The sequence below is a fragment of the Atractosteus spatula genome, chromosome 4 (genome assembly GCF_055471065.1).
Source record: "Atractosteus spatula isolate fAtrSpa1 chromosome 4, fAtrSpa1.hap1, whole genome shotgun sequence".
Classification (NCBI taxonomy): Eukaryota; Metazoa; Chordata; class Actinopteri; order Semionotiformes; family Lepisosteidae; genus Atractosteus; species Atractosteus spatula.
In genome coordinates this window covers 24704652-24730941 of record NC_142709.1, presented here as the reverse complement: position 1 = coordinate 24730941, position 26290 = coordinate 24704652, and the positions used below count along the sequence as shown (strand labels likewise).

General features: G+C 33.6%; 1 protein-coding gene across 3 annotated transcripts; it reads left to right on the top strand.

Moving 5' to 3' along the window:
• Positions 1-5774: 5774 nt before the first annotated feature.
• slitrk6 (SLIT and NTRK-like family, member 6) lies at positions 5775-25303 on the top strand. 3 transcript variants are annotated; one of them, XR_016090968.1, is made up of 3 exons: positions 5775-6153; positions 19612-19771; positions 20408-25303. XR_016090968.1 is itself a non-coding variant. In XM_088913748.1 (2 exons), exon 2 carries the CDS (start codon positions 20427-20429, stop codon positions 22914-22916), a length of 2490 nt encoding a protein of 829 aa, XP_088769874.1. In that variant the 5' UTR covers positions 5775-6153; positions 20408-20426. The 3 variants fall into 3 exon arrangements, 2 of the variants coding, with proteins under 2 accessions (XP_088769874.1, XP_088769873.1); XM_088913748.1 differs by lacking the exon at positions 19612-19771 and having other exon boundaries at positions 20408-22916; XM_088913747.1 differs by lacking the exon at positions 5775-6153 and having other exon boundaries at positions 19706-19771; positions 20408-22916.
• Positions 25304-26290: the final 987 nt, after the last annotated feature.

Below are 26290 nucleotides of genomic sequence, written 5' to 3'. Positions count from 1 at the left end.
CACAATACAATGTGAAAAAGTCCACAAAAGGGGGGTGAATACGTTTGCAAGCCACTGTATGTGTCGAAAGACCCCTAATAATTTTACCGCTATACTTATCTGCAGATGTGATTACACTGATTAATAAAGAATAATATCTGAGCTGGGTGGTCTGTAGCACACTACTATCAATGAAACACTGAATTTTAATTCTCAAGTTTAATCCAATCTTAATGATACAGAAACATTTTAATTATTTGACTTTCTTTAGTCATTATGCCATTTTCATACTAGCTGCTAATTCAGCTCCTATTTGTTCTTATCTGACTAAGACTTCCTAAAAAATCTTAACACACTAATATAAAATTCATCATCATTACTTTCTGGAAGTCACATTGGCGCTTGGTTGCTTCTAGGTACAATGTTTTTTTCAAGGGATTTTTGTATTGAACTATAAGCACCTAAGGCCTTATCTAATAAAGCAGTGGTTCTCAAACTTTTTGGACCAGGTACCACCCCCGATCAAACCAAAGCATCCAAGTACCACCTACAAGTCATCTTCTCATAGGAACCCCAGAAATTCTCAATGACCAACATGAGCGTGCGTGTGCGCACACACACTCACACACACACATATAATAAATATTATAATAATAAACTTTATTTGATATAGTGCCTTTAAATGTGGCTTCTCAAAGCGCTTTACAGAAAAAAAAAACAGAAACAACAAATAAAAATAAACAATAAAAAAGCACCATTTCAGTGAGAGGGGTGAGCCTGTTTAGTCGAGCAAAGCAGATGTGAATTCGTTTTTCGAGCCTTGATACAATTCACAACAGAGTCTAACAGATTTTAAATTGTCAGGCATTTTCTTTACAGCAAAGGTCTCGTGGTGGAAGTTGCAATGCGTCCATTCATTTCTGGAGCAACCTCTCTAATTCGTGCAACTACACCGCTATATCGGCTTGTCATCGCTCTAGCACCATCTGTACAAACTCCTACACATTTTATCCAGTCGATGCTATTCTCTTCGATAAATTCATTCACAAGCTGAAATATGTGCTATCCTGTAGTTCCTGTTGGTAGCGGTTTACAGAACAGAAAGTCCTCATGGGAAGTACCCTCAAACTCGTATCTAAAGTAAACGTGCAAATTGGCCAAATCGACTACAGACTCATCTAATTGCAGTGAAAAGCATCTGTTCATCTTAACGCGCTCTATCAGCGTACTTTTGATATCATCTGCCATTTCAATAATTCTATGAATGACTGTGTGTCTTTCAGAGGGGACAGCAGGTCGAGCTGTTCAGCAGCTTTTTCTCCAAACATACAGTAATATGTGTCAGCTCTTTTGCCAATGGTAAATAAGGTTGTTCAAAAATAGTGTGGGGCTTACCTGCTTTAGCAATCTGCAAGCTTGCATTTTTCCCTGTTTCCGTTTCAGAAGTCTGTCTCAGAAGTTAAAAGAAGTTTTTATTTCATGCGCATGGGAGCGAAACACAGAGACGCTCGGCATATTTTTCTCAAATTAACCTAGAACAGTTCTTAAATATTTTTCTGTTATCTATCAGGCTTTCCTGTGCTCACAAGATTACCAGCGTTCCTAGCACGCATTTCTATGCATTCCTGTGTTTACAACATTGGCATTGTTCCAAAATCATGCACATTCTCCTATCTCTCTATTTGCTGGAGATAAGCTTTTTTAAATACAATTGGTCACTTGTGTTTGTAGCACACATTCCTATAGAGTGGTATAGAATTACATTGTAGCTCTGTGTCCACTCAAGTATTAGCGCGCGCTGTATCGTAGTACGTAGGCTGCGTATTCGATACATCTTAAAATAGAAAATATGAAAACCCGTCCCGATTTTTCAGTGCACACAACAAAGTTCCAGGGTCATAAGGCATACCAGCTGGCGGCGTTTATTACAGAACCACTGTAATAAAGGTTTTTGCTTTTCTAAATGTACTCTTCCTACTTGGTCTTGTACAGCATCTTCCTTAATTGGCTCACTTCTCAGTTTTAGAATGTAAAATGTTTTCTTCCAGATTTCACTGAATATTGTGTCTTTCACACTAGCCTAAATGTAAAAAAGTTAATTTCCCTTTAGATGAGCTACCTGTCCCTCTTAACCATAATTTAAACAAATTTCAATTAACTTGCACAGACTGTACAACTGCCCAATGTAATTTCACTCTCTTGAATCAGATACAGATCATGCTCTTTACATGAGAATATAAGAAAGGTTACAGATGAGAGGATACCATTCAGCACATCTAGCTCTTTTGGTAGTTAGCAGTTTCTTGAAAGAAGGTAGGGTATGGACTTCAACAATGGAGGGATAGCTTGTTCTATACTCCCACAAGCCTTTGGGTAAAGCAATGCCTCCTGTTCTCAATTTTAAATACACTTCTACAGTACATAATTTCAACTTGTGATATTTGGTTAATATTTCACTGTTCATTCTGAAAAATGCCTAGTTAAATGTATCAATACTTTTGAAGATTATGAATATTTGTTTCAGGTCCCTTTGTAGTGTCCTCCAAAAGCCTGTCATTGCAGGACATTCCCTTAAACCCCATAATATATCTGATTGTTCTTGTCTAAGATGAATCCAGTGCAGCAATATCTTTTCTATAACATGATTAACAAAATTCTACACAATGGCTGAATGAGGCCTTACTAGTGTGTTATAAAATTTCAACATAAAATACAGTAGGTACATTTAAAGTATATGCTTAGTATAACTTTATATACTTGTAGTTCAGGTGGGTAGCTGCATCAGCATGCATAGGCTGCAAAGGAACAAGTAATAGGTTTATTTCATGCTGAAAAGAGAAGAAAGGAAACACAATGTTTCGGCTGTGGAGCTTTCTTTGGGTGTGTCACACAAATTAATTTGACAGTATCGTAAAATTTTACAAATTCCGAATTGAGCACAAAATCGTAAACTTTGTAAAAGTACTGTATAATCACCATGTTGTCAAAAGGTCGTGAGAATTGTGACGTGAGGCTGCCCTTCCTGGTTTTCTAGTCACGTATAGAATAACGTAATGAAGTGAATAAGTACAGATTATGCAGCAGACCTTTCACTGCCAAGGTAATCTGCATAGAGAGTAAAATGTAAAATATCAGCAAAACTCTTTTGAAGTTGAGAGCTATATTTCTATTGGATTAAGAGATGTATTCACAAGTCTGTTTGTTTACAAAGGAACTACGCAGTGCCAGATCCACTAGGCCTGTTTGACGGCCATATCTGGCCCATGTACATGAAACATAAAAACAAGTTGCAACAACATAACAGGGCTGCTTCACCTCAACAGAAGTTTGGTTGTCTCATTCTGAATAGCAGAATATGGTGCTGTGCATACTCAGAAATGTCATCTATTTAGTGATGTAAATTGGAGGTTTTACACATTACTGTTCACATTTTCCTTTCATTGTGGTTTGAAATGCACTCATCAATGCAATTCTTTCTAACCCTAAAATATAAAAATAGTATTGCAGTTCCCCTTGAACATCAGCTATTGTATTTATAATTTATGTTTTAATTACCTGCATGCAATACCCTGCACTTGTCTAAATTAAATATTACTACATTTTACAAAGTGTTTACCCTGTCTTGAATTTTTATGTATTTTTTTCATTTGATGTTTTTACAGTGTTTTTGATAATTATCTTAATTAAACTGAGTATCATCTGTAGACCATATTAGTTTAGTATTCTAAATCTTTATCTTATATAAGTTAAGAACAGTGGTCCTAGTACAAATCCCTATTTCCACCTGTTTGAAAAAAGCCCAATTCCCCATAAAACATTTCTCCATACCAGAAATTCAGTGAAATGTTAAATATTTTATTTTCTGATATGATTAGCATGTGGTTCCAGTAGTTTATAATGGTAGAAAAACTTAGAAGTTCTAATTCATAACTTTTGATCTAAATCTTTAAATTTATTTTGCACAACCTTGGGTCTAAATTTACCTACAGTATATCACAGCTCGATCCCTCTGACACACGAATGCTTCTGAAACAAAGTGCAGAGCAGGTATAAAAATATGGAACTTTCCTTGTCACTGGTACATGTAGTATTGTCTGTACCTTTAACAATCAAAATCCAAGCCATCATCTTCCTCAGTTTTTTTTTGGTGTGGAAGCCAACCATGTTTAAAAGCCTTTAACATCTTTAATGTGGTGGACGTTAGCAGTTCAGTCTCAAGATCATCAAGTCTGATATCCAGGTATATGAGAAGCTAACACTGCAAAGACAATCTTTCTGCAAGGCAAACATTGCAGTGGATTCACCTTTATACATTTTATTCTTTTATAGCAGCTATTTTCAGGTTTTAATCTGAAAAGATGAAAAATTCAATGGTCCTAAAAACATATCCTTTATTTTTTTTATTCACATAAAACTGGCATATAAAGTAACTATACAGTGCCCACTTAGTAGGCGTAATATAATTGTGATTTTACAAAGGTTAATAATATTACCCTTAGCACAGCAGAGACTACCTGATTATGCTATAGTCAGGTACTGTAGCTTTGACATAAAGCATTTTTGTTGATTTCACAAGTAGACATGTTTATTATCTTAAAGTATACAGCAGTTCTGTCGTCAAAGTAAAAAAATGTTAAACAACAGGTTTTTTTGGATAGAATTAACCACATTACTCCAGGCACTTTTTAAGTGGAAAAGTTTGTCAGTGTTCCAGATTTATACATCTTCCTTCAAATAGATAAATATTTTGTTTTCTATTAACAATTTGAAAATGTCATCAATTCATATTTTGTTATAAACCCTTGATTTTTATAGAAAAAATAATACCAAATGGTGATTTCTAAAGGCTGAAATACCTACGTTTTTTAACTTTAACAATTATATTCTAATTAGTCCTAAATATAGTTATTTTAATGTTACAATAACTGTTACACAACTTAAAACAAAATTAAAATTTAAATCTTTATTTTAACTCATTGCAAATACTTTGTCCTTGAAGATTATACAATTTATTTAATCACCTTGCTACAGTAAGTTAAGGAAAATTAATAAAAATGTCTTGTAACATTTAATTCACAGATAAACACTTCCAAGATGATTTTTTAAAATATGTATGGTATAATAAAACACAGCAAAAGAATAATGTAAGGCTCCTTATTGTGATCAACAAGCCAGAAAAACAACTCTTTCAACTTAAGAGTGCTTCTTTCATTTTTCAATTAGCTTTCATTAAGTAACAAAAGAATATAAGTTCTAAAGAACTCAATTCAGGGAGTCCTAGATTAAAATAATTCATGATGTATCTAAATAAAAGTCTGGAATATTAGTTGGTCCTGCCGTGATTGATTTTAAATTTTCATTAATTATGATTTCAGTTAATAACACAATCAAACTGATTTAGATTTGTTCTTATATTAACTACAAGTCTTTACTTAGATAATAACGTGCAACAGGTGAAAAAGTAATTATGTATGCTGTAGTCTGTATAAGCATAAAATAAATTAATAAACATCGCCTGAACATGATTTCAATTTACATGATAAATCCTTCAAGCCTGAAGTACATTCCTAACTGTAAAGCATATCATGTTACCTGCGGCATGGCTCCAAATACTATTCTACCTTTATCATATTAGCTGTGTTTTATTTGGTAGGAGGAGCCCACGACCCAAAGGTGGAGCTCTCTCTTTCTCATGAGCGTGCGACTGGACAGCATGCTAATGCAACAAGGCTAATAGGCTGAGTCAGAAGCCAAGAAGTGTACTTTAAGCTTACCTAGCAACATTTTGGAGTTGCAGTTACAGGAATCGAGAGGGGGTGTTAAGGGAAAAAATGATTTAGGATTGCTGTGTTAACTTCAGCGCTGTATCTAAAGATGAGGTTTAATCAACAATTAAAGGACAGCACTAAGAAGAAAACTATGACAGGATGTCTAAACCTGAAATCCATTATTGCTTAGTAGAATGGGAAATTACAGTGTAGCTCGGATGTAGTTGTAAGCATTTTTAAGGGTCTTTTGGATTTTACAGATTGTTTCACCTGTCGAGATATTACACGACTCGAAGACCTGCTGAAACTGTTATTTTTCTCGGTTTTATTTAAGTGTGAAATAATATATTTTTAGGGTTTACGCCAATTTTGGATTGACGAAAGATTTTTCCTGTTCTGTATTTGGGTAAGTGACCATTAGTAAATTCCGTCTGATAGTGGTAGTACGTTTCTTTCTAGTTTGATATTTGAAGATGGTATAGAAAACTACGGTACTACATAACCATGCAGGATTTGACGGATAAATCACCAAGAAGGAAAAAAAAACGTCGTATCAAGGAGTTTTTAAACAAACCTCCTTTGAGAACTCTAATTTTTTGGCAAATTCGAATACAAACAAGTATAAATCGTATCCTACGTGGATTCTGACCAACTGACAATATTCTTTGCAGTGAATACCTACTTTACCACGTATTTAAGTATTTTTAAAATCCCAAATTTCTGATAAAAGGGGAGTGTGTATTCGGAGACAGGGACGTAGAGCTCATGTAATCCTATAGTGTGCTCACATTTAACATTTTCGGTAGTCATGGCTGCACAGTAGAACAAGTCTGGTCCTGTAAAAGTATTTTAAATATCCACTTCGCTAATTATGATTTGTACCTGTAATAATCGCTAAATGGTTTCGTGTTGTTATCGTTTTGAATAAAATAATATTGCAGTCGTCAAAATTTGTGCCAGAGCTATTGTTTTATTATTGACTTTTCTTTCAACAGTGGTAGCGTACTTCTAATAAAACTTAAGATGACTGATGATACATTTTTCTACAAAGGTGGCAGTGCTGCATATTATGACTTGCGCAATTAGAATATGCATGTCGTAATTAACAGTGCTTATTACTGTCATAATTAACAGTAATTATTGTTCAATAATTACGTTATGTTTTTGTTTAAAACCCGTGTTTGATGTATAAAAAATAAACCATTAAAACGTGTTTGAGATTGAGTGCAGTATTCAGATGGTTAAACTCCAGGAAAAGTGGATACAGAAAATTAGCGGCAGTCGACAGATTATTTTCCAGGAACACTGGGTAAATGTTGGTGGACGTAAATAATAGAAATGCACAGGATTTTGAAGTGTTTTACTACAGAATTCACTTCTTTATAGTTGCCTTGGGGTTTTCGTGTGAAGGCTAGCTTGTGTATGATTGTCTTGGTTTGTTAAACCCAGACTATAACAATAACAACCTTCTGCAAAAGGTATATTTTAACGTATTGAATTCTGACATTAATATTTTTACATTTCAATTTTTTGAATTTATATTGGGGTAGCTAGAATTTCACAAACGTTGCGTACTTTAGATTTTAAAAGCTCTCGCACAGAGAACCAATAGACAATAAATAAAAAGCAGGTGTGGATGTGTTAAAAATTAGCTTCCTTTTATGCATACTAAATAACCTCGTGTGTAAAGCAGATTTGTTTGGTGTTTTGAATAAAATATTAAGAACTATGCAGTGATTTACAAATCATAAAACACTTTAATTAAAGGTTCGTTTTTAAATCCAGATACACAATGGATACCGAAAAAGTAATAAAGCACTATGCTGTCATCAGATTTCTGGCACTAAACCCAGAGAACTTTATGAATATGCGTTCTTTCCTAATCAAAATGAAAACGACACTTTTTACGATTTTCTTAATGTTTATGAAGGCCCCCCTACAAAAAGAAAATATACATTAAGTGTAATCTAAAATATTTTGAAAATGTTTCTGTAAATATTCAACATAGACTTGCTGTGTTAGCAAAGGATTATGGTTTTCTGTACAACATTCAGAACTTTTTTAAAATAACCATTGCCGATTACAAATTTAAGTTATGTATATTAATGAACAAACACACCATTGGTAAACAAATTGTGGGATTAATGTTTTGTGTTTACATCCAATGATTTTTGTATGGAGAGAGTGTTCCACTTAATTATGTAGCTAAGATCATCAGTCCTGGTGTACTAGATTGTAGCTCATATCTGGTACATAAAATTGTCATTAAGTCTGTGGATATGGGTATAATTAGCACATTAAGGATAGTTCATATGTTTCACATGTCCTTTAGAGATTCTTTTCTAGTAATTCAGCAGAGTTATGATGCTCTAACCGTTTTTCCTGTGAAGATGATTTGAGGTAGTGGACAACCACAGCTGGTGGTGATCAGTTTTTCTTCTCCTGACTTGTATGCCAGAATGAAAGTAAAGATAATGTGCATCCTATTTTGGCATGGCTTGCTGAATAACTGCACTATAAACATCAATGAGGACATGTGGGTGAGGTCAAATGATCCTGCAGATCCTCATTCCGATTCTGTGCCAAAAATAGGCTCTTATCTTGTAGACCGGGACCACTGATTAATACCTTTTAATCCAACAAATATATCTTATTGTTGTGTTTGGTATTATAATATACTTTTATAACATAAGTCATTCAATTCAATAAAACATCAAGTTTTGAGTGTATGTAATATTTGATCTACAGTATGTTTGCTTTTTGTGATTTGATAAATTCCCTTACTCAATTTGTGTCACTTAAATTTCCCCATACTCCATTCATTAACTTATTTATTCAAATTTAGAACAGTGCTTATATTTTTTCATAGAATAATTTCTTTATTGAGAGAAAGTTACAAACATCCTTGGGTAAAATACATCCATGTCCTAGTGCATTACATTCTATAGGATAGACTGATTGTTCTGGCTTGAGCTCAGGAGTATCCTTCAAAAAGCACAAGAATTTTAACCTGAAAGCCTGAAAGAAATACATGTGAAAGTTTTACAAGGAAGCACAATATGATTAATTTACATTGACATTTCTTTGAGAAAGGTCTAGCCAAAATGATTTTAAGAGTTGAAGTAAAACTCAGCTGAGTGTATTCCTAGTCAGCACAAAATAAGTTAAAAAATGTATGAATTCATGTAATTTACATAAATATCCATATTTGCACTGGTTACAATTTAATCTGTTTTCAAAAACAATAATAAAAAAACTTTTTACATTTCATTTGCATTCAATGAAACTGCAATTTTTATAAAATATAAAGTATTTGGTAGTTTGCTCAATATACACACAGAACGTAATCTAGTTCTAAGCACTGAGTAGAGACCTATGATAAGGAAAGGTGACTGTAAAATTTGTGATGTTACTTTAAATTTTGCAGTATAATATATTTCTCCCACTGTGCATTCCAGTGGTTCTGATGTACTGTCACTGTTCTTTTCTTTTCCCATCCATGGGAAAACCACAGAAATCACTTCAGAAAAAAAGCTGTGTAATAAAATAATAAGAATAACAACATAGTGATATCATAGTTAAAACATAAAGAAGTTATAGGAATACATTGTATACATGGTGAATTGTATCATTGTAACAAAATGTTCATGCAATTTAAACTGTGTTTTGAGTTGACTTTAATAAGTGTTTTTTTTTTTCTGGCTTTGAATACACCCTGTTACATTATCCTTTAAATTGCTGTCTTTTTTAAGTTCTACGGTATCAAGTATAAATACCATTCACTTTTCACTCTGGAGGTTATTCCAGTTGCTATACTTTAAACATGTTCTTTGACTGAATAGTACTACATATACAAAAGTACTACTTTTTGGTCCCAAAATATGCTTTCCATAATCTTACTTGGTGATGACATGATACAGACGTCTTCGTTTAGAGAGGTGCTGAGTGCTTACATTGCGTTGATTCTGTTGGTTAATGGAATCCGCTCTCTGGTGGCTATCTTGTTAGTCAAGGCTTATGAGCATTCATCTAGCAGTACCTTAAGACATGCTAAAATGCTTATGATTAATGATTTCAGTGCTTCCATAGAATTTTCAAACTATTAAGATGTATGTGTGCTGTAGCTAGGGGAAAGTCCCAAACTTAGAGGATTCTGTTAGTAATGCTGGGTCAATCCTAAAGAAACACCCTAAGGGCCCTCCAACACATGGACGAGCAGTTTTATGTGGGTTATTATATTATGTTATTATAATAATATTATATATTATTGTGTTATTATGATTATTATAATGTTATATATGTGTCTAGTTCTATGTTCTAGGTTGATTTATAATCATATAATAATGTTTTTCATGATATAATATTGTTATTATTATTGTTAGAGTTCATTCAAGGGAGGCCAGAGAAAGGCACAGTAATACCATACTTACAAATTACTATGGTGTTCAAGCCCACAGTGTGTCATGTGCAACATATGGAGCATCCAATAAAACCATAAGCAGAAAAACTGTAATTGTCAATCCAGTAACTGCTTAAGAAGTAATAGATATTAGAGCTGGACAAGCTCAATTCAATAAAGTATGGCAAGAATAGAATAGGAAGATTAGCTGGGCCTATGTAGTGTGAGGCACAAAGTTCCATGTGCATTAACAGTGTCATGCCTGGTACAACCTCAGTCATGCTTGTGTCAATCTAAGACAGTGGTTCTCAAACTGTGGTACACATACCAGTTGTGGTACACGGAGCACCGCCAGGCAGTACACCATATGAACCCGGAACTTTGTTGTGTGCACTGAAAAATTGGGACAGGTTTTCATATTTTCTATTTAAAGAAAATTAGTTTGTGTCGAATACGCAGCCTACATACTACGATACAGCACGTGCGAATACTTGAGTGGACACAAGAGCTACAATGTAATTCTATACCATTCTATAGGAATGTTTGCTGTGAACGCAAGTGACCAATTGTATTTTAAAAAAGTTATCTCCAGCAAATAGAGAGGTAGGAGAATGTGCGTGATTTTGGAACAATGCCAATGTTGTAAGCACAGGAAAGCATAGAAATGCATACTACGAACACTGGCAATCTTTTGAGCACAGGAAAGCGGGATAGATAACAGAAAAATAGAACTGTTCTAGGTTAATTTGAGAAAAATATGCCGAGCGTCTCTGTGTTTCTCTCCCGTGCGCATGAAATAAAAACTTCTTTTAACTTATGAGACAAACTCCTGAAATGGAAATGGGGGAAAAATGCAAGCTTGCGGATTGCTAAAGCAGGTAAGCCCCATACTACTTGTGAAGAACTTTGTTTACCGTTGGCAAAAGAGCTGACACATTATGTTTGGAGAAAAAGCTGCTGAACAGCTCGACCTGCTGCCCTCTCCGAAAGACACAGTCACTCATAGAATTATTGATATGCCAGATGATATCAAAAGTACACTGATAGAGTGCGTTAAGGTGAGCAGATGCTTTTCACTGCAATTAGATGAGTCTATAAATGTCATTGATTTGGCCAATTTGCACGTTTACGTTTGATACGAGTTTGAGGGTACGTCCCATGAGGGCTTTCTGTTCTGTAAGCCGCTACCAACAGGAACTACAGGAGAGCACATATTTCAGCTTTTGAATGAATTTATCGAAGAGAATGGCATCGACTGGATAAAATGCATCAGAGTTTGTACAGATGGTGCTAGAGCGATGACAAGCCGAAACAGCAGTGTAGTTGCATGAATTAGAGAGGTTCTCCAGATATGAACTGCAGCATCCACTGCGAGGCCTTGGTCGTCAAGAAAATGCCTGATGATTTAGAATCTGTTAGATTCTGTTGTGAATTGTATCAAGGCTCGACCAATGAATTCACATCTGCTTTGCTCGAATAAACAGGCTCACCCCTCTCGCTATATCAAATAAAGTTTATTATAATATTTATTATATGCGTATGTGAGTGTGCGCGCGCACGCGCACTCATGTTGGTCATTGAGATTTTCTGGGGTTCCTATGAGAAGATGACTTGTAGGTGGTACTTGGTTGCTTTGGGTTGATCAGGGGTGGTACTCGGTCCAAAAAGTTTGAGAACTACTGATCTAGGACAAACAATTTGAAAACCAGTGTTTGGAAGATGCAATGAATACCCCATCCCCATTAGTTCTGTTGTAAATGAAACTCCAGTTAACACTCTACCATCCAGATTTTTTCATTAACAGACATTTAAAGTTGAGAAACCACAACATAAAGGCAGACGTATAATTCATAAGCATATCCTAAAATAAATTACAAATCTGAATCTTGCATGTTTCACTGTAGTGTCCATCATTTAGTCATTTAAGACTACTGAGCAATATCTTAGTATTGTTTATTTTGGCTGAAAAGCATACATCAGCATAAGTCAAGAAGTGGTTAACACTATACAAAATAAAGGTTCTTTACAGTAACCCTATAAGCAGAACCATCTGTATGCGTATATAACTATACCAATTACCAACATTGATAAAGATCAAAACAAATCCAAAATGTAAAGGGAAACCAAAATTAGAAAATATTCCCAAACAGTTCTAGACAACTGTGATTTTGTGAATTAACTTGGTAAGTCCCTGGAGCCAATCCTTCATGATTGAACCATTACATGTTAAATTATCTTTTTTTCAGGTGTTACTGTTTTTGGAATACATATGTATGACACCTGTAACATTGATTGCATTTTTCTATTGTGCTTTTAAAATTCAGTTATTTTTGTATATTGGATGTTCATCATGCTTTTATTCAGTTATACAACATGATCATAATGGCTTTCAGCAGGTGAACATCTATACAGTAAAATAATAGTATCCGGAATTTCCACAAGGTGGAGCTAATAAAGCTCAACCTCTCATGTTTGAGCTGTCACCATCAAAGTCTTTAACGAAGATATTACTAATAGTATTAATAATGAATGACCTTGGACAAGCTGTAAACTCAAAGTATTGCCCTGGTCCACATTCTTTTTTTTCATTGACCGTCTTTGTAAAAGTAACACCACAGCATTTCGCAATCACGCATTTGTTTCCAATCATGCAAAGTACAGTAATTTTTGAGAATCTCCGATTCACCATGCCTTTCACATGCTCATAAAAGAGATTGATTTAGGAACATAAACATATTACTGTATGCAAACTGTACTGTATACAGTATGTATATGTATATTTAATGTCTTAACTGTGCCCGTTTTAGTATTGAATATTTATATGGAATTTTACCACTGAAGGGAAATCTTAGTAGCTGAGCATAAAAAGAATAGGAGCATACTGTAACGCGTGTGAAGGCCATAAACGATATTAATTTTGGAACATAAACATACAGTATATGGCTGGTCTCAGTACTTTAAAGAAAACATACACACCAGTATTCCATTTCTCCCTTAACATTTTAAGCATCGAAGTCTTTAACTAACGTGATACCGGAGTCAACAAGCATACTTTTAGAATTTGATTAAAAGGGAATATAATATGGAATTGCGTATCTAAAGAAATTAATAACGATATAATTATATTCATGTACCGCAACACAAGAATTGTACACGCTGTACGATGTCTGTTGATAATGTTTTGTAGGGCTTTTTCAACACTCTTCATGTGACCTTGCCAGTGGCGCTGTGGGTTAGGTTCCTGACTCCCACATCACATGCTGGGTGTTCAGCTGGAGCCATGACTTTTTTTTTAACAAACATTTCTTTGAAAAAATAAAACGTTTCCTTGGGTCAGAGATTAAATAAAACTTCACTCGCACCAAACAAATTAATATTTCTAAATATCACAACATGATCGAATTTAAGTCATTTTTATAACAATGAATAGTCACCTATGCGTTACAATATAAACATTTATATTGATTTAAATCGCGTTTTGATTTAAATCGCAAACGCGTGTTTAAATATGTGTTTTTTGATTCACAATCAGACAAATGCAACATAAATTGATATCTTTGTCTTCTAAGTATCTTAATAAACTTTCAGCATAGCTTTCTCCCCGTTTAGATTTATTTTTCTTGGGATCTTGGGATCAAACGTGGAAAGATTAGATTGTAATCGTTTTTATTTTTTAAATACATTTTAGAAAAGTGTAATCTATACTAAAAAGCTGTACACCACCTGCTATAAAGATACATATTGTAATACTTTCGGGTTCGGATAGGAGGGACACAAGAACTCAGACTTCAGAACTCAGAACTCAGACTTGCGGAGTTAAAGCAAGTTAAAGTTAAAGCACCTTGAATTGAATTGAATTGAGAGAGAGAGAACAGCCAGGATAGACAGGCAAATAACATACACTCCACTGACATTCACAACAGCGACATATCATAAAACGTTTGCACATATTGTTAAATTATTACTTGTTTTTCAGGAAGTTAAAAAAACACTTGAATTACTTATCCAGTCTCTCGAAATAAAATTATTTTTCAAGCAATGCAACTAACGTCGGGCAACGTGTTTTTTTTAATCCAACATTGACAGCCACATCTTAAATCTTGTCAGTCAGCTCTTTTTTCTCTATTTGAATTGTGGCGATTCAAACAACTTGGGATAACAAGTGGTCTCAAAGTCACCGAGCTCACAGAGATTCAACAACAGATAACAATTGAGATTAATTGAGATTTAATCAGAGATTAAAACTTCACTTGCACCAAACAAATTACCACACTCTGAACACTGAACATGTTAACCCAAATATGTCTCACAATACTTTTATGGTACATTACTTTGCTAAAATGTATTTAAAAATAAAAACGATTACAAACGCCAGCAGAGAGAGAGACACACACACACAGTTCTTCATTGTCAAAAAGTAATTGTTTTTTACTTTGTCAGCACCCAGACAAACGCAAACGCGTTATTAATGAAATGCTTTTATTCATTCTTAATCGAACTCACAAGTTGTCATCTGCTGTTAAAGCTCTGTGAGACTAGACTCACACATGGCTAGACTTGACTATTTAACCATGAGATTATGTTTATGTTTATTAATCTTCCTTGTTATGCGCTGAGAATGATAAGCATCCCCAAACACGGGGACGGCGTAGCGGTCGGCTCTGGCTTTCCCATCTATACCGATGCACTGCAAGTACAACTCCCCTCTCTGCGGGAGTGCTGGCTGTGACGAATTAAACCAGTTTCACAGGTATTTTCAACGTAGAAGGGGGCGAGCTTTCCAGCGAAAGACACCTCCCCCCCTCCAAAACCCAGTAAGTACAGTACTTACTAGTTAAGAAAGCTAGGCTCCTCAATGAAATCGCTTTAACATGCTAATGCGTTGGTGTAACAATCCGGGCGAAACCTGAATCGAAACCTATTTTTCTAGCTTTTAAAGTCGTGCGATGTGTAAGCAGGAACACATCATTATATCTTACATATGAAAAATACATAATATAGCTCCCAAACAAACGCATACGTGTTTTTAATAAAATGCTTTTATTCACTCATAATCTGACAATTTCAGGAAGACTTAGGAAGGACTAAGGAAATTGTCATCTGTTGTTGAATCTCTGTGAGCTCAGTGACTTTGAGACCACTTGTAATCCCAAGTTGTTTGAATCGCCACAATTCAAATAGAGAAAAAAGAGCTGACTGACAAGATTTAAGATGTGGCTGTCAATGTTGGATTAAATAAAACACGTTGCCCGACGTTAGTTGCATTGCTTGAAAAATAATTTTATTTCGAGAGACTGGATAAGTAATTCAAGTATTTTTTAACTTCCTGAAAAACAAGTAATAATTTAACAATATGTGCAAACGTTTTATGATATGTCGCTGTTGTGAATGTCTGTGGAGTGTATGTTATTTGCCTGTCTGTCCTGGCTGTGGTCTCTCTCTCAATTCAATTCAATTCAAGGTGCTGTAACTTTAACTTGCTTTAACTCCGCAAGTCTGAGTTCTGAGTTCTGAAGTCTGAGTTCTTGTGTCCGTCCTATCCGAACCCGAAAGTATTACAATATGTATCTTTATAGCAGGTGGTGTACAGCTTTTTAGCTGTACACCACCTTTTCTAAACTTTTCTAAACTTTTTTCTAAACTTTTCTAAACTTTTCTAAAATGTATTTAAAAAATAAAAACGATTACAATCTAATCTTTCCACGTTTGATCCCAAGATCCCAAGAGAAATAAAACTAAACGGGGAGAAAGCTATGCTGAAAGTTTATTAAGATACTTAGAAGACAAAGATATCAATTTGAACCTGAAGAAGGCTCCACGGCCGAAACGTTGTGTTCTCTTTCTTCTTTTTTTCAGCATGGAATAAACCTATTACTTGTTCCGATATCAATTTATGTTGCATTTGTCTGATTGTGAATCAAAAAACACATATATTTAAACACGCGTTTGCGATTTAAATCAAAACGCGATTTAAATCAATATAAATGTTTATATTGTAACGCATAGGTGACTATTCATTGTTATAAAAATGACTTAAATTCGATCATGTTGTGATATTTAGAAATTAAATTTGTTTGGTACGAGTGAAGTTTTATTTAATCTCTGACCCAGGGAAACGTTTTATTTTTTCAAAAAAATGTTTGTTAAAAAAAAAGTCATGGCTCCAGCTAGATTTGAACACCCACCGTGTGATGTGGGAGTCAGGAACCTAACCCACAGCGCCACCGGCAAGCTCACATGAGGAGTGTTGAAAAAGCCCTACAAAACATTATCAACAGACATCGTACAGCGTGTACAATTCTTGTGTTGCGGTACATGAATATAATTATATCATTATTAATTTCTTTAGATACGCAATTCCATATTATATTCCCTTTTAATCAAATTCTAAAAGTATGCTTGTTGACTCCGGTATCACGTTAGTTAAAGACTTCGATGCTTAAAATGATTAGGGAGAAATTGAATACTGGTGTGTATGTTTTCTTTAAAGTACTGAGACCAGCCATATACTGTATGTTTATGTTCCAAAATTAATATCGTTTATGGCCTTCACACGTGTTACAGTATGCTCCTATTTTTTTTATGCTCAGCTACTAAGATTTCCCTTCAGTGGTAAAATTCCATATAAATATTCAATACTAAAACGGGCACAGTAAAGACATTTAAATCTTTCTACGACCGACCAATGCACCACGAGTGCCCGTCGGTCAACCAATTACGTACCGCGGTATTTTGCGTTAACGCGCGTCACGGTGTGCGAGGCCGTAGCCTATTACCTCTGGTACGTGTCTGTGCCACGCACTTTGAATGGCTGCATCTGTATGTAGTGTAGCTTAATGTCCTGCACAATTGGAGATGGATTTAATAGTGGGGACCTACAAGAGGCATATTCTGATTAAAAAAAACTGGCACTCTGTCCATTATGTTGTGTCATTATTACTTTATGGCATAATAAACGGTTAGTATCTCTGACAGCTGTATCTTTTAAAAGTCTTTTAATATTGATATTTTCCATTTAAACTACAGTAGGTAAGATTTTACTTTTACTTTGGTATTGTAGCTGTGTGTTGCAGATCAACTTTAAATGCATATGCATTTAAAAAGTATTACAAAACATGGAACATACAGCATTATGTGAATTTCAAAAGCTAAAGTTACATACTTTACAAATGTGCATTATATATTATATTTGATAAAGCGATATTGGACTTCTTTACAACTTAACTTTTAAGTTAAAGTTAATAGAACTTTTATCTAGTTTCTGATATAGCACGTTAGATTTTGTATCACAATATATGTGTCTGTTGTTTGCAGTTTTTAAAAACATTTCTATGTTTGTATTACAGGCTTATAGTTAAGATACGTTTTTTTTATTGTGTTGGATTTGCGGTTCTTGTTATGAATTTCTACAGTTCACTAATTTGATTAATATGGCTGCTTGTAAGCTCAGTAAATGCCTGCTGTTGAATTAGCCTGTTTTATTTGCTTGAAAGGACAATTGCTTAAACAGATCTACAGTCCCTTGGCTACATGGTAAAGATGTAATACAGAAAAAAAGTGGAGATGCAGTCTGTTTATCAGATTAATAATCTTGGTGTTTTATTGATAACTCACTAGAGAATTGATACATTGCAGTATGCTATATTTTTTTATTTACAGCAACTCTTATTACAATAATAAATCAAGAAAACAAGGTTACCCAAAGTTATTGCAATTGGGAGAATATGAAGAACATGACTGAACACTGTTGTATAGGTTTATATAGTAAATTCTAGATCTCCTACATTTAATGGTGCTCTAAACTTCTAGAATAATTTGATAACTTTAGTGTTCATTTTCATTATTTCTTCATATTTAAGTACAGAAATTAAGTATTTAACACCAGTTTAGACAATAATTTAACAAAGAATAGACAAGGAGTTTCTGCCAAACTGTACAATATATGCATTATAGTCTCAAACTTCAATCTTTTAGTGTACTTCATGTTTCTTTTCTGTATAACTATACAGATCTTTAAACTTTTCCAGATGTTTTAAAACAACTAGATGCCACTGCAAAATTGTTTATAGTGAGATGGAAATATTGAGCTCTCTCTGGTGACAGACACAGAAGTTGTCTTTGAATCAATCAGATGTTTATTCTGTGATGTAATAAACCCAAATTGTATTCATACAGAAGAAAACCTATAATTCAAATAACCATTTTAGGCAGGAGTTCTATTCAGTTAATATGATGTAACTAATGAGTTATACATATATAAATACTGTAATACGATCAGTAAAGCTAAATGTAGATTTTTTATAAGTTCAGGTTTTCGCATTCAGTTGCTTTGTGTCATAACCCCTAGGTGTTACAAAAATAGGAAAGTTCATTACAACTCATATCCTTAAGCAATATTTACTTGTATACTGTATATAGAACATATTATTTAGCTTCTATTTTGAATTTTGATTTTCATAAAATAAAATATTTTAATAAATGATTTCTAGTTTAAGTAAAAACAGATCCATCTTCATATTACCACCCTATGCAGATTTAAAAAAGTCTTTAAAATACCATTAATATATAAATTAATATACCATTACTTGTACATCTTGTGATTTTAACAAATACTTGTTTCTGTTTTCTGCTCATTATTTTAAGCTTTTGTGACATAGTAAAATAAATGGAGGGAAAAGTGCATGTTCGTTTATAAAGCAGAAGGGAATGCAATTAATATAAACCTAGTTAAAAACTATTTCTGGCAAACATCAGGATGCCCTTTATATTTTAGCTATTTTTGTTGTATTCTAATTAGAGATTTTGTGTAGAATAGAAATTAGTATCTGACAAAAACATCATAAAATGTTTTAAGGTTTCCAGGCGTGTATTAAAAGACAGAAATTGGAATAATCTTTTTTTTTTTTGCTGTGGAATAGCTTTAAAAGTAAGTTCCTGCAAAATGTCTGTGATTAAACTAACTATTAATTAACTGCAAATTGTGTGAGTTAGGGAATTTTAATAATAATGAATATTTTAAGGTTAAAATTAATGCTGAAAATTACTAGTTACAGTAAATACTGGTTATATTTAATTAAATATGCATGAAATAAATTTGTGTAATTTCACCTCAGTTCTGAAGCTATTTTAAACTTATTACGTATTATGCAAATTATTCAATATATATACATGCACCATGCTAAGAACCATGCTAAGGCTTGTGGCATCATATTATGTAATTCTGAATCCTGTCTAATGTCTTTTCTGTATTTTCACATTTTTTGTATGTTAGCAAAGGAAATTAAAGTTTTCAAAGAATAAGAATAGAATATCAGATTAATTTAGTTTTAATCAATTAGGTTTTTAAGACAATATGTTATCAATATCTAGACTTATGGGCTGCACAATGCACTGAATTGCCCCACATAAAATGTAAAATAAAAAGATTCACTCTTGTCCCTCCCAATCAAATGGTTTCTTTTACAGATCAATTAGTAGCCACACTGAATGACATCCATCATCGTGGTCTGCACAAAACCTTGATGCTTTGCTAATGAGGACTTAACCCTTCTACTGGCAAGTGTACCTGAGATGTCTTAGTCCAGCCTCCAACATACTGATGGCACAAGGCATGACGTTCAACAGGGTAACCTCACCTGATCACCTGTGACCAGTCAACACTCTCACTAATGAAGTGATGTAATGCTTGTGCAACAGTCATATTGTTTTTCAAAAACATAAAGCATTTATAGATTCATGCTTGTTGTGATGCCCGGTGCTTTTTTCTTTGCTCTATAATGAATTTATATATATATATGTTATATATAACTGAAGAATAGAACAATTTGGGGCAACATTGTGGCATGGTAGTACTGTTGCCTCACAGGGGAAGAAGAGCTCTGGGTTTGTTTGCAGTTTAGCTATTTAGTTTAAGCATGTCTATGCTGAGTTTGCATATGTTCCCTGTTTTTAATTGGGAGTTTTAAGTGGGGTTTTTTCTCATCGTGGTATTTCAAAATTTTGCTTTTGTCGCAGTGGTATTTCTAGGGAATTTATGATTAAGGGGATTGATCCCAACATAATCAAATACTGCCGATGGGTTTGTAAAGAAACAAAAGAACAAAATGAGCATAATGAGCTGAATGGTCTTCTTTTATTTGTGGTGTTTCTGATATCCTGTTGTAAAATCTCTTATTTTGATTAAACATTTGAAAGAGGAACACATGTACAAAGTCTTTAATATGAAACAATTTAAAAAATATTTTTCTTTCTTTCATTGCAGATACACTAGAAGTCAGAAAATGTTCACCTGCATTATACTTATATGTTTATCTATTGCTGTCGCTAATTTCCAAAATATCCAGCCAAACAAGGCATTTTCCAAAGGATTTTGTGACGCGTTGTGCACTTGTGAAGAAAAAGATGGTGTCCTGTACATAAACTGTGAGGAAAGAAACATTAGCAAAGTAACTCAAGTTAAAGTGCCACCAGACACACCTTTCAACCTTAATCTCTATAAGAATGACATAGTAGAACTGCATCCTGATGAAATGGAACACCTTAAGAATGCTGTCTCACTCCATCTTGGCACTAATAGCATTCAAGAACTAGAACCTGGAGTTTTTAGTGCACTTGGTTCCCTGAAGAAATTACATATAAACAGTAACTTTATAGTGATTTTAAAAGAGGACACATTTCATGGTTTGGTTAATTTGGAGTACCTTCAGGCTGACACTAACTTTATCAGTGTGATTGAACATGGGGCATTTAGCAAGCTCATTCGACTCAAAGTTCTTATTTTGAATGACAATTCACTTGAATTTCTTCCAAGTAACATTTTTCGATTTTTGCCATTGACCCATTTGGATCTTCGAGGAAATCACCTGAAAACACTACCATATGTTGGTTTCCTGGAGCATATAGGGGGCATCATGGAGCTGTTGGTGGAAGATAATGAATGGTTTTGTGACTGTGAAATATTGCCACTTAAAATATGGATAGAAAACATGCGTTTCAAATCTGCAATTGGAGAAGTTGTTTGCAACAGTCCTATGCAACTTAAAGGCAGTATTTTAAGTAGGGTAAAAAGGGAAATTTTGTGTCCATCCCATGCTGAAATAGATTTGGAGAAACTTTCAAAGACATCAACTATGGCAATAACCCCATCTTCAAAAGTTATACCTATTCAAAACCTCACACAAGGTGATGGTACAACACCAGCTCTTGTCCCAGGGGTAGCATGCCTTAAACAGTGTCCTTGCCATAAACATCCAACCATTGGACTCTTGATCCATTGTCAGGACAAAGGCATTCAAAGGATATCAGATCTTGGATTACCACATGAAAGCCCAAGAGAGCTTGTATTAACTGGCAACATGATTCAGAATCTTTTACAATATGATTTTGTAGACTATGGGAGCTTAAAATTCCTCAATTTGGCAAACAACCAAATTGAAAATATTGATGATGAAACTTTTCTCAGTTTACGCCATTTGAAAAAGTTATATTTAAATGGCAATAAACTTCAAAGGCTATCACCAGGCATGTTTGCTGGACTCTACAACATTGAGTATTTGTATCTGGAATATAACATGATCAAAGAGATACTTTCTGGAACATTTAGCACAATGCCAAATCTAAAGCTACTTTCCTTAAACAACAATCGCCTTCAAACACTACCACCTCTGATTTTTCACAGCATGCCACTTGCTGAATTAGATCTCAGAAAAAACCTTTTCATGCATTTACCAGTGAGTAATGTGTTGGACCACCTTGATTCTTTAGAACGGATTTATCTGGAAGATAACCCATGGGATTGTTCTTGTGATTTGGTTGGTCTTAAGCAATGGATTGAGAAACTCAATAAGGATACAATAGTTGGTACAATGTTGTGTCATTCTCCAAGAAAAGTTGCAAAAACTGATTTGAGATTCCTACGAAATGAGCTGTTGTGTCCAGGCTTGGTAACATTTTATTCATTGCCAACTCATGATAATAACGGAGGAGTAACCACATCAGCAACAACAACCACAAGCACTGCAGGAAACCTTTTTATGTCCTTCACAGATGCTGTTCCTCTTTCTGTATTAATCCTTGGACTTTTGATTGTCTTTCTTATGATTGTTTTCTGTGCAGCTGGACTGGTTGTTCTAGTTTTGCATCGTCGACGGAGGTCAAAGAAGAAGCAAACAGATGATCAACCAAGGGAAAATAGTCCTATACACCTCCATTACAGTATGTTTGGGCAAAGAACCACCCATCACATGTCTCAGAGGCCTGGAGCTACAGTGTGCAATGAACCAGCACATAACCCCATGGTGCAGGTTTGCAGAAGTCCAACTTATAATGTACATCTAAAAGAACAAGAACAAGATGAATTTGATCTAAATGATTCTAAGCATGTTTGTAGACGTATTCTGGAAAAAGAGAATGATTCACCTATGACTGGACCCAATAGGAAATTCAGAGCTGTTACTGAATACCCACCTGAATTTGTTACTACTGGGGATGCAGATTCATTATATAGAAACATTCTTGAAAGAGAAAGGGAACTCCAGCAGCTAAGCATCACAGAATACCTCAGAAAAAATATATCTCAGCTTCAGCCAGCTGTTGAAGTCCATGGTCACGGTAGACACGAAGAATTGAAATTAATGGAGACAATCGTGTACACCAGGCCAAGAAAGGTCACAGTAGAACAAACTAAAAATGAGTATTTTGAGCTTAAAGCCAATTTACACACTGAGCCTGACTACCTGGAGGTGCTAGAGCAGCAAACTACATTGAACTGAAAAAGGATTCCTTCAGGGATGCTGTCATCTGCTTTTGTATCTACCTTGTTAAGTGCCTTAGTAAATTAGTCTTGTGTATTCTATTTATAACAGTGTAAAAACATAAAACAGTAATCCTAGAACTAAACTCAGGGATCACTGTCGGAAGAGCATCAAGAGCAGAAAAACTATAAAGGTATATTTCCATTATGTAAACTGCATATAGTTTAAATATACTGTACATTTTTTACTTTTTATATCATGTGCAGACATGCCATCTGATTTATTTGGTGAACTGTGCTAGTTTTACTGTATGTTTTAAGTTTCCATTTGTCCTTAGTTGTTAACAATCCGTTTGACAATTTAGTTAAAGAAGGCTACAGACTCAGATAAAAATAATAATTTATAACAGTTGCAAAGATTAATATATGAAACAAGAGGTTTAAAATTACCGGTGATGACAAAGGAAACAAGTAAAGTGCATGTTTATACAATATATACACAACATTTAGGAGTAACATTGAACATTTTTAATGATTTATGTGTCAAATTTCTGATTATTACTGTTGTTAATTTTATTTACTTTTACTTAAATCACTATAGGTTTTTTATTTGTCTGTACAAAATGGGGTCCCCAGAAACAATGTTTTCAACTATTAATCTAATTTAAAATATTTGTACCTGGTAGCACTTGGAGAAATCTTTAATAGGGACACCTTTGTGTCATCTAATTTAATTTTGAGGTTATAAACTTAATAAGTAAATTAAAACTGTATTTTGCACTGCTGTAAATAAGTAATTTTAAATGATGCATGACAATCAGAAATTTCTGCAGTAAATGATTGTTTTTGATTTGATTTTCTATATACATTCAGTATAGCTACTGATAAATATATATATATATTTATACTATGTATATATTATTTTATGTTGGAAATACACTAATGAGTCGGTATAGCACAATGGAAGACAATGTTTAGCCAGCAGATATGACCACTGTAGCTGTATTTTTTATCTGTGCATAAAATGTGCAAACTATTATGTATTTTTTAATGTCACAATATTATGATTGAGTGCCTTTAATGCAGTAGAGTTAAAAACACAATGAACTGTGAATAAAGTTGTATAGTTGCATTTCTATAAATAATAGATTAAAATATATTTTTCCATGTTTTTTTTTAATATGCTAAATCTATATCTGTTTTCTTTCATTTTACTGTCAACATGTTATGGAAATGTAGGTGTGCAGCCTTTGTAAACAAAAAAAGTAGTGGCTTATGTATGTTGTATGTTGAAATTCTGAAAAAAAAACAGTCTGACTTAATGTGTGACTGCAACATTATTTTCAGGTATACTGATCATCAAAAGGAACTAATCACTTTTAACTGCAACAGATTCACAACATTATCAGGAAAATAATCCATTCTGTTATATAAATTAATTATGTTGATTCTCATTTGGAATGTCAGCTTCAAAGTCTAACACCTCTGATTTTCATCAGTAAGGGAATATACTTTGAAAATCACAGACTACTAGTGTATGTAGTCAGCGTTAAAAGCAATTCAAGTTATACATCTACAATGTATGGTTTGCACAAGCATGTGCATCTTTAGTAGTCTCTGAGCTGTAAATGCTTATCATTGCAGTTCATCCTAGATATTTTCAATAGGGCTCAAATCTTGTGAGTATGGCATCCATAGCATAAATGTCACATTTTCATCATGCAAGAAAAACACTTTCATGAGTAGATTTGTCCTACAGGAATGTTATTACATCAAATTGAGCCCACAGAGCAGCATGTGATGTCCCAGGCCTGGATCAATGAAGCACCATTCAATCAGGTTTTCATTAATCACAATAAGTGATAATTTTGTAGGAACTATGCACTTCTGGTCAGACTGTCACGTTTGGACCTCTCCACTGATTTTGGCAAGGTGCACCCCTGATAATGGACTATCATTATAACTAGCAATGTCTGTTAATGTCAGTGTCTTTCTCCCAAACACTCATTGCACAAAGGTGTATTTCTTTGATAAGTAGGGCAAACTGGTTCCTTACTGTTTCTTCCTTTTTTATTTTCACCAACATTGTCAACAATCAGTCTTTTTTATTAAAAACCTGCATGTTTAAATAGAATGGTAAGTTTGTTTTGATACTCGGTATACATTTTAGAAACTGAAATTGTTGTAAATAGCTTTATGATGGGATAATGATTTTGCAATTCCTTAATGTCACTAAGAATTTTGTGTGTGTGACAAAGTCAAATTCTGGAGCAATTTCATGTATACTTTCTTCTGTTGTTTCTTAGTTCTAGGTATTATTAAAATATAAGAAAGATTACAAACATAATTTTGCCATTTACAGTAGCCGATGTTGCTTATTTGGTCATTAAAGATTTTTATTAATAATTATTGATTAGATTGATTATTTTTTCTCAAGTTTTCATTGCAGGGTAATACAATGTTCAATTTCATCATGTAATATGGTATCATTGTAGCACTATAAATAATGTCATTGCGAATAATAATAATGATAATAATTACAATATGAAGAATATAACCTACTGTGCAATAAAAATATAATAATATAAAGGTAAATTAAAAGAATTAAAAAATCTGGTTTTGCAAATTATAAAGCATTACTAATTCAATTACAAAGTACCCAGTATTCTACATGCAAACATTTGGTGAATTATAATATAATATAAACATATTAATATTAAATAAATGTTTTGTGGAATATTGTCTCATTTAAAATAAAGGTATACATATATAAAAATGTTAACAGAAGTAAAACAAGCCCGAAGTGAAGTAGTTTTATGTTTGCTAGTTTTTATTATAATTCTAAGAAGAGAGTACAATCCACATGTATAATATGGGATCTACATTTCCTCAGAAAATACAGATGGAATGTACAATTTCTCCTCTAAATCAAATTATCATATTGTTATTAAATGGTTAATCATAATATAGCTTTCAGGTATAACAAGGTTTTTTTTAGGTTTGTTTATGCAATGTCTGCTTGTTACGTGTCCCAGCCTAGTTTCATACTTTTTCATACTGTTTGATTAGATTACTTTGTATTTACAGTACATTGACAGTGCGGGATTACTGAAGCGGACTAATTTGCAGTGTTTAATAAAAACATGTACCTGAAAAATATAAAATATCTTTAAAAAGTTAACATCTCACTGGTATTAAAAACTAAAACACAGAACATTATGAATTAAACAGTATAACTATATGACATTTTATATTTTTGGTTTTGCTTTTTAATGTAAAAGATCTTGAGATAATGTCATTAAATGTGCTTTATAATACAGATTATTATGTATTCTTATTTATTGACACAAAGATGTGTTTAGTAAATAAATAAAAGGTGTTAATTAACTACTT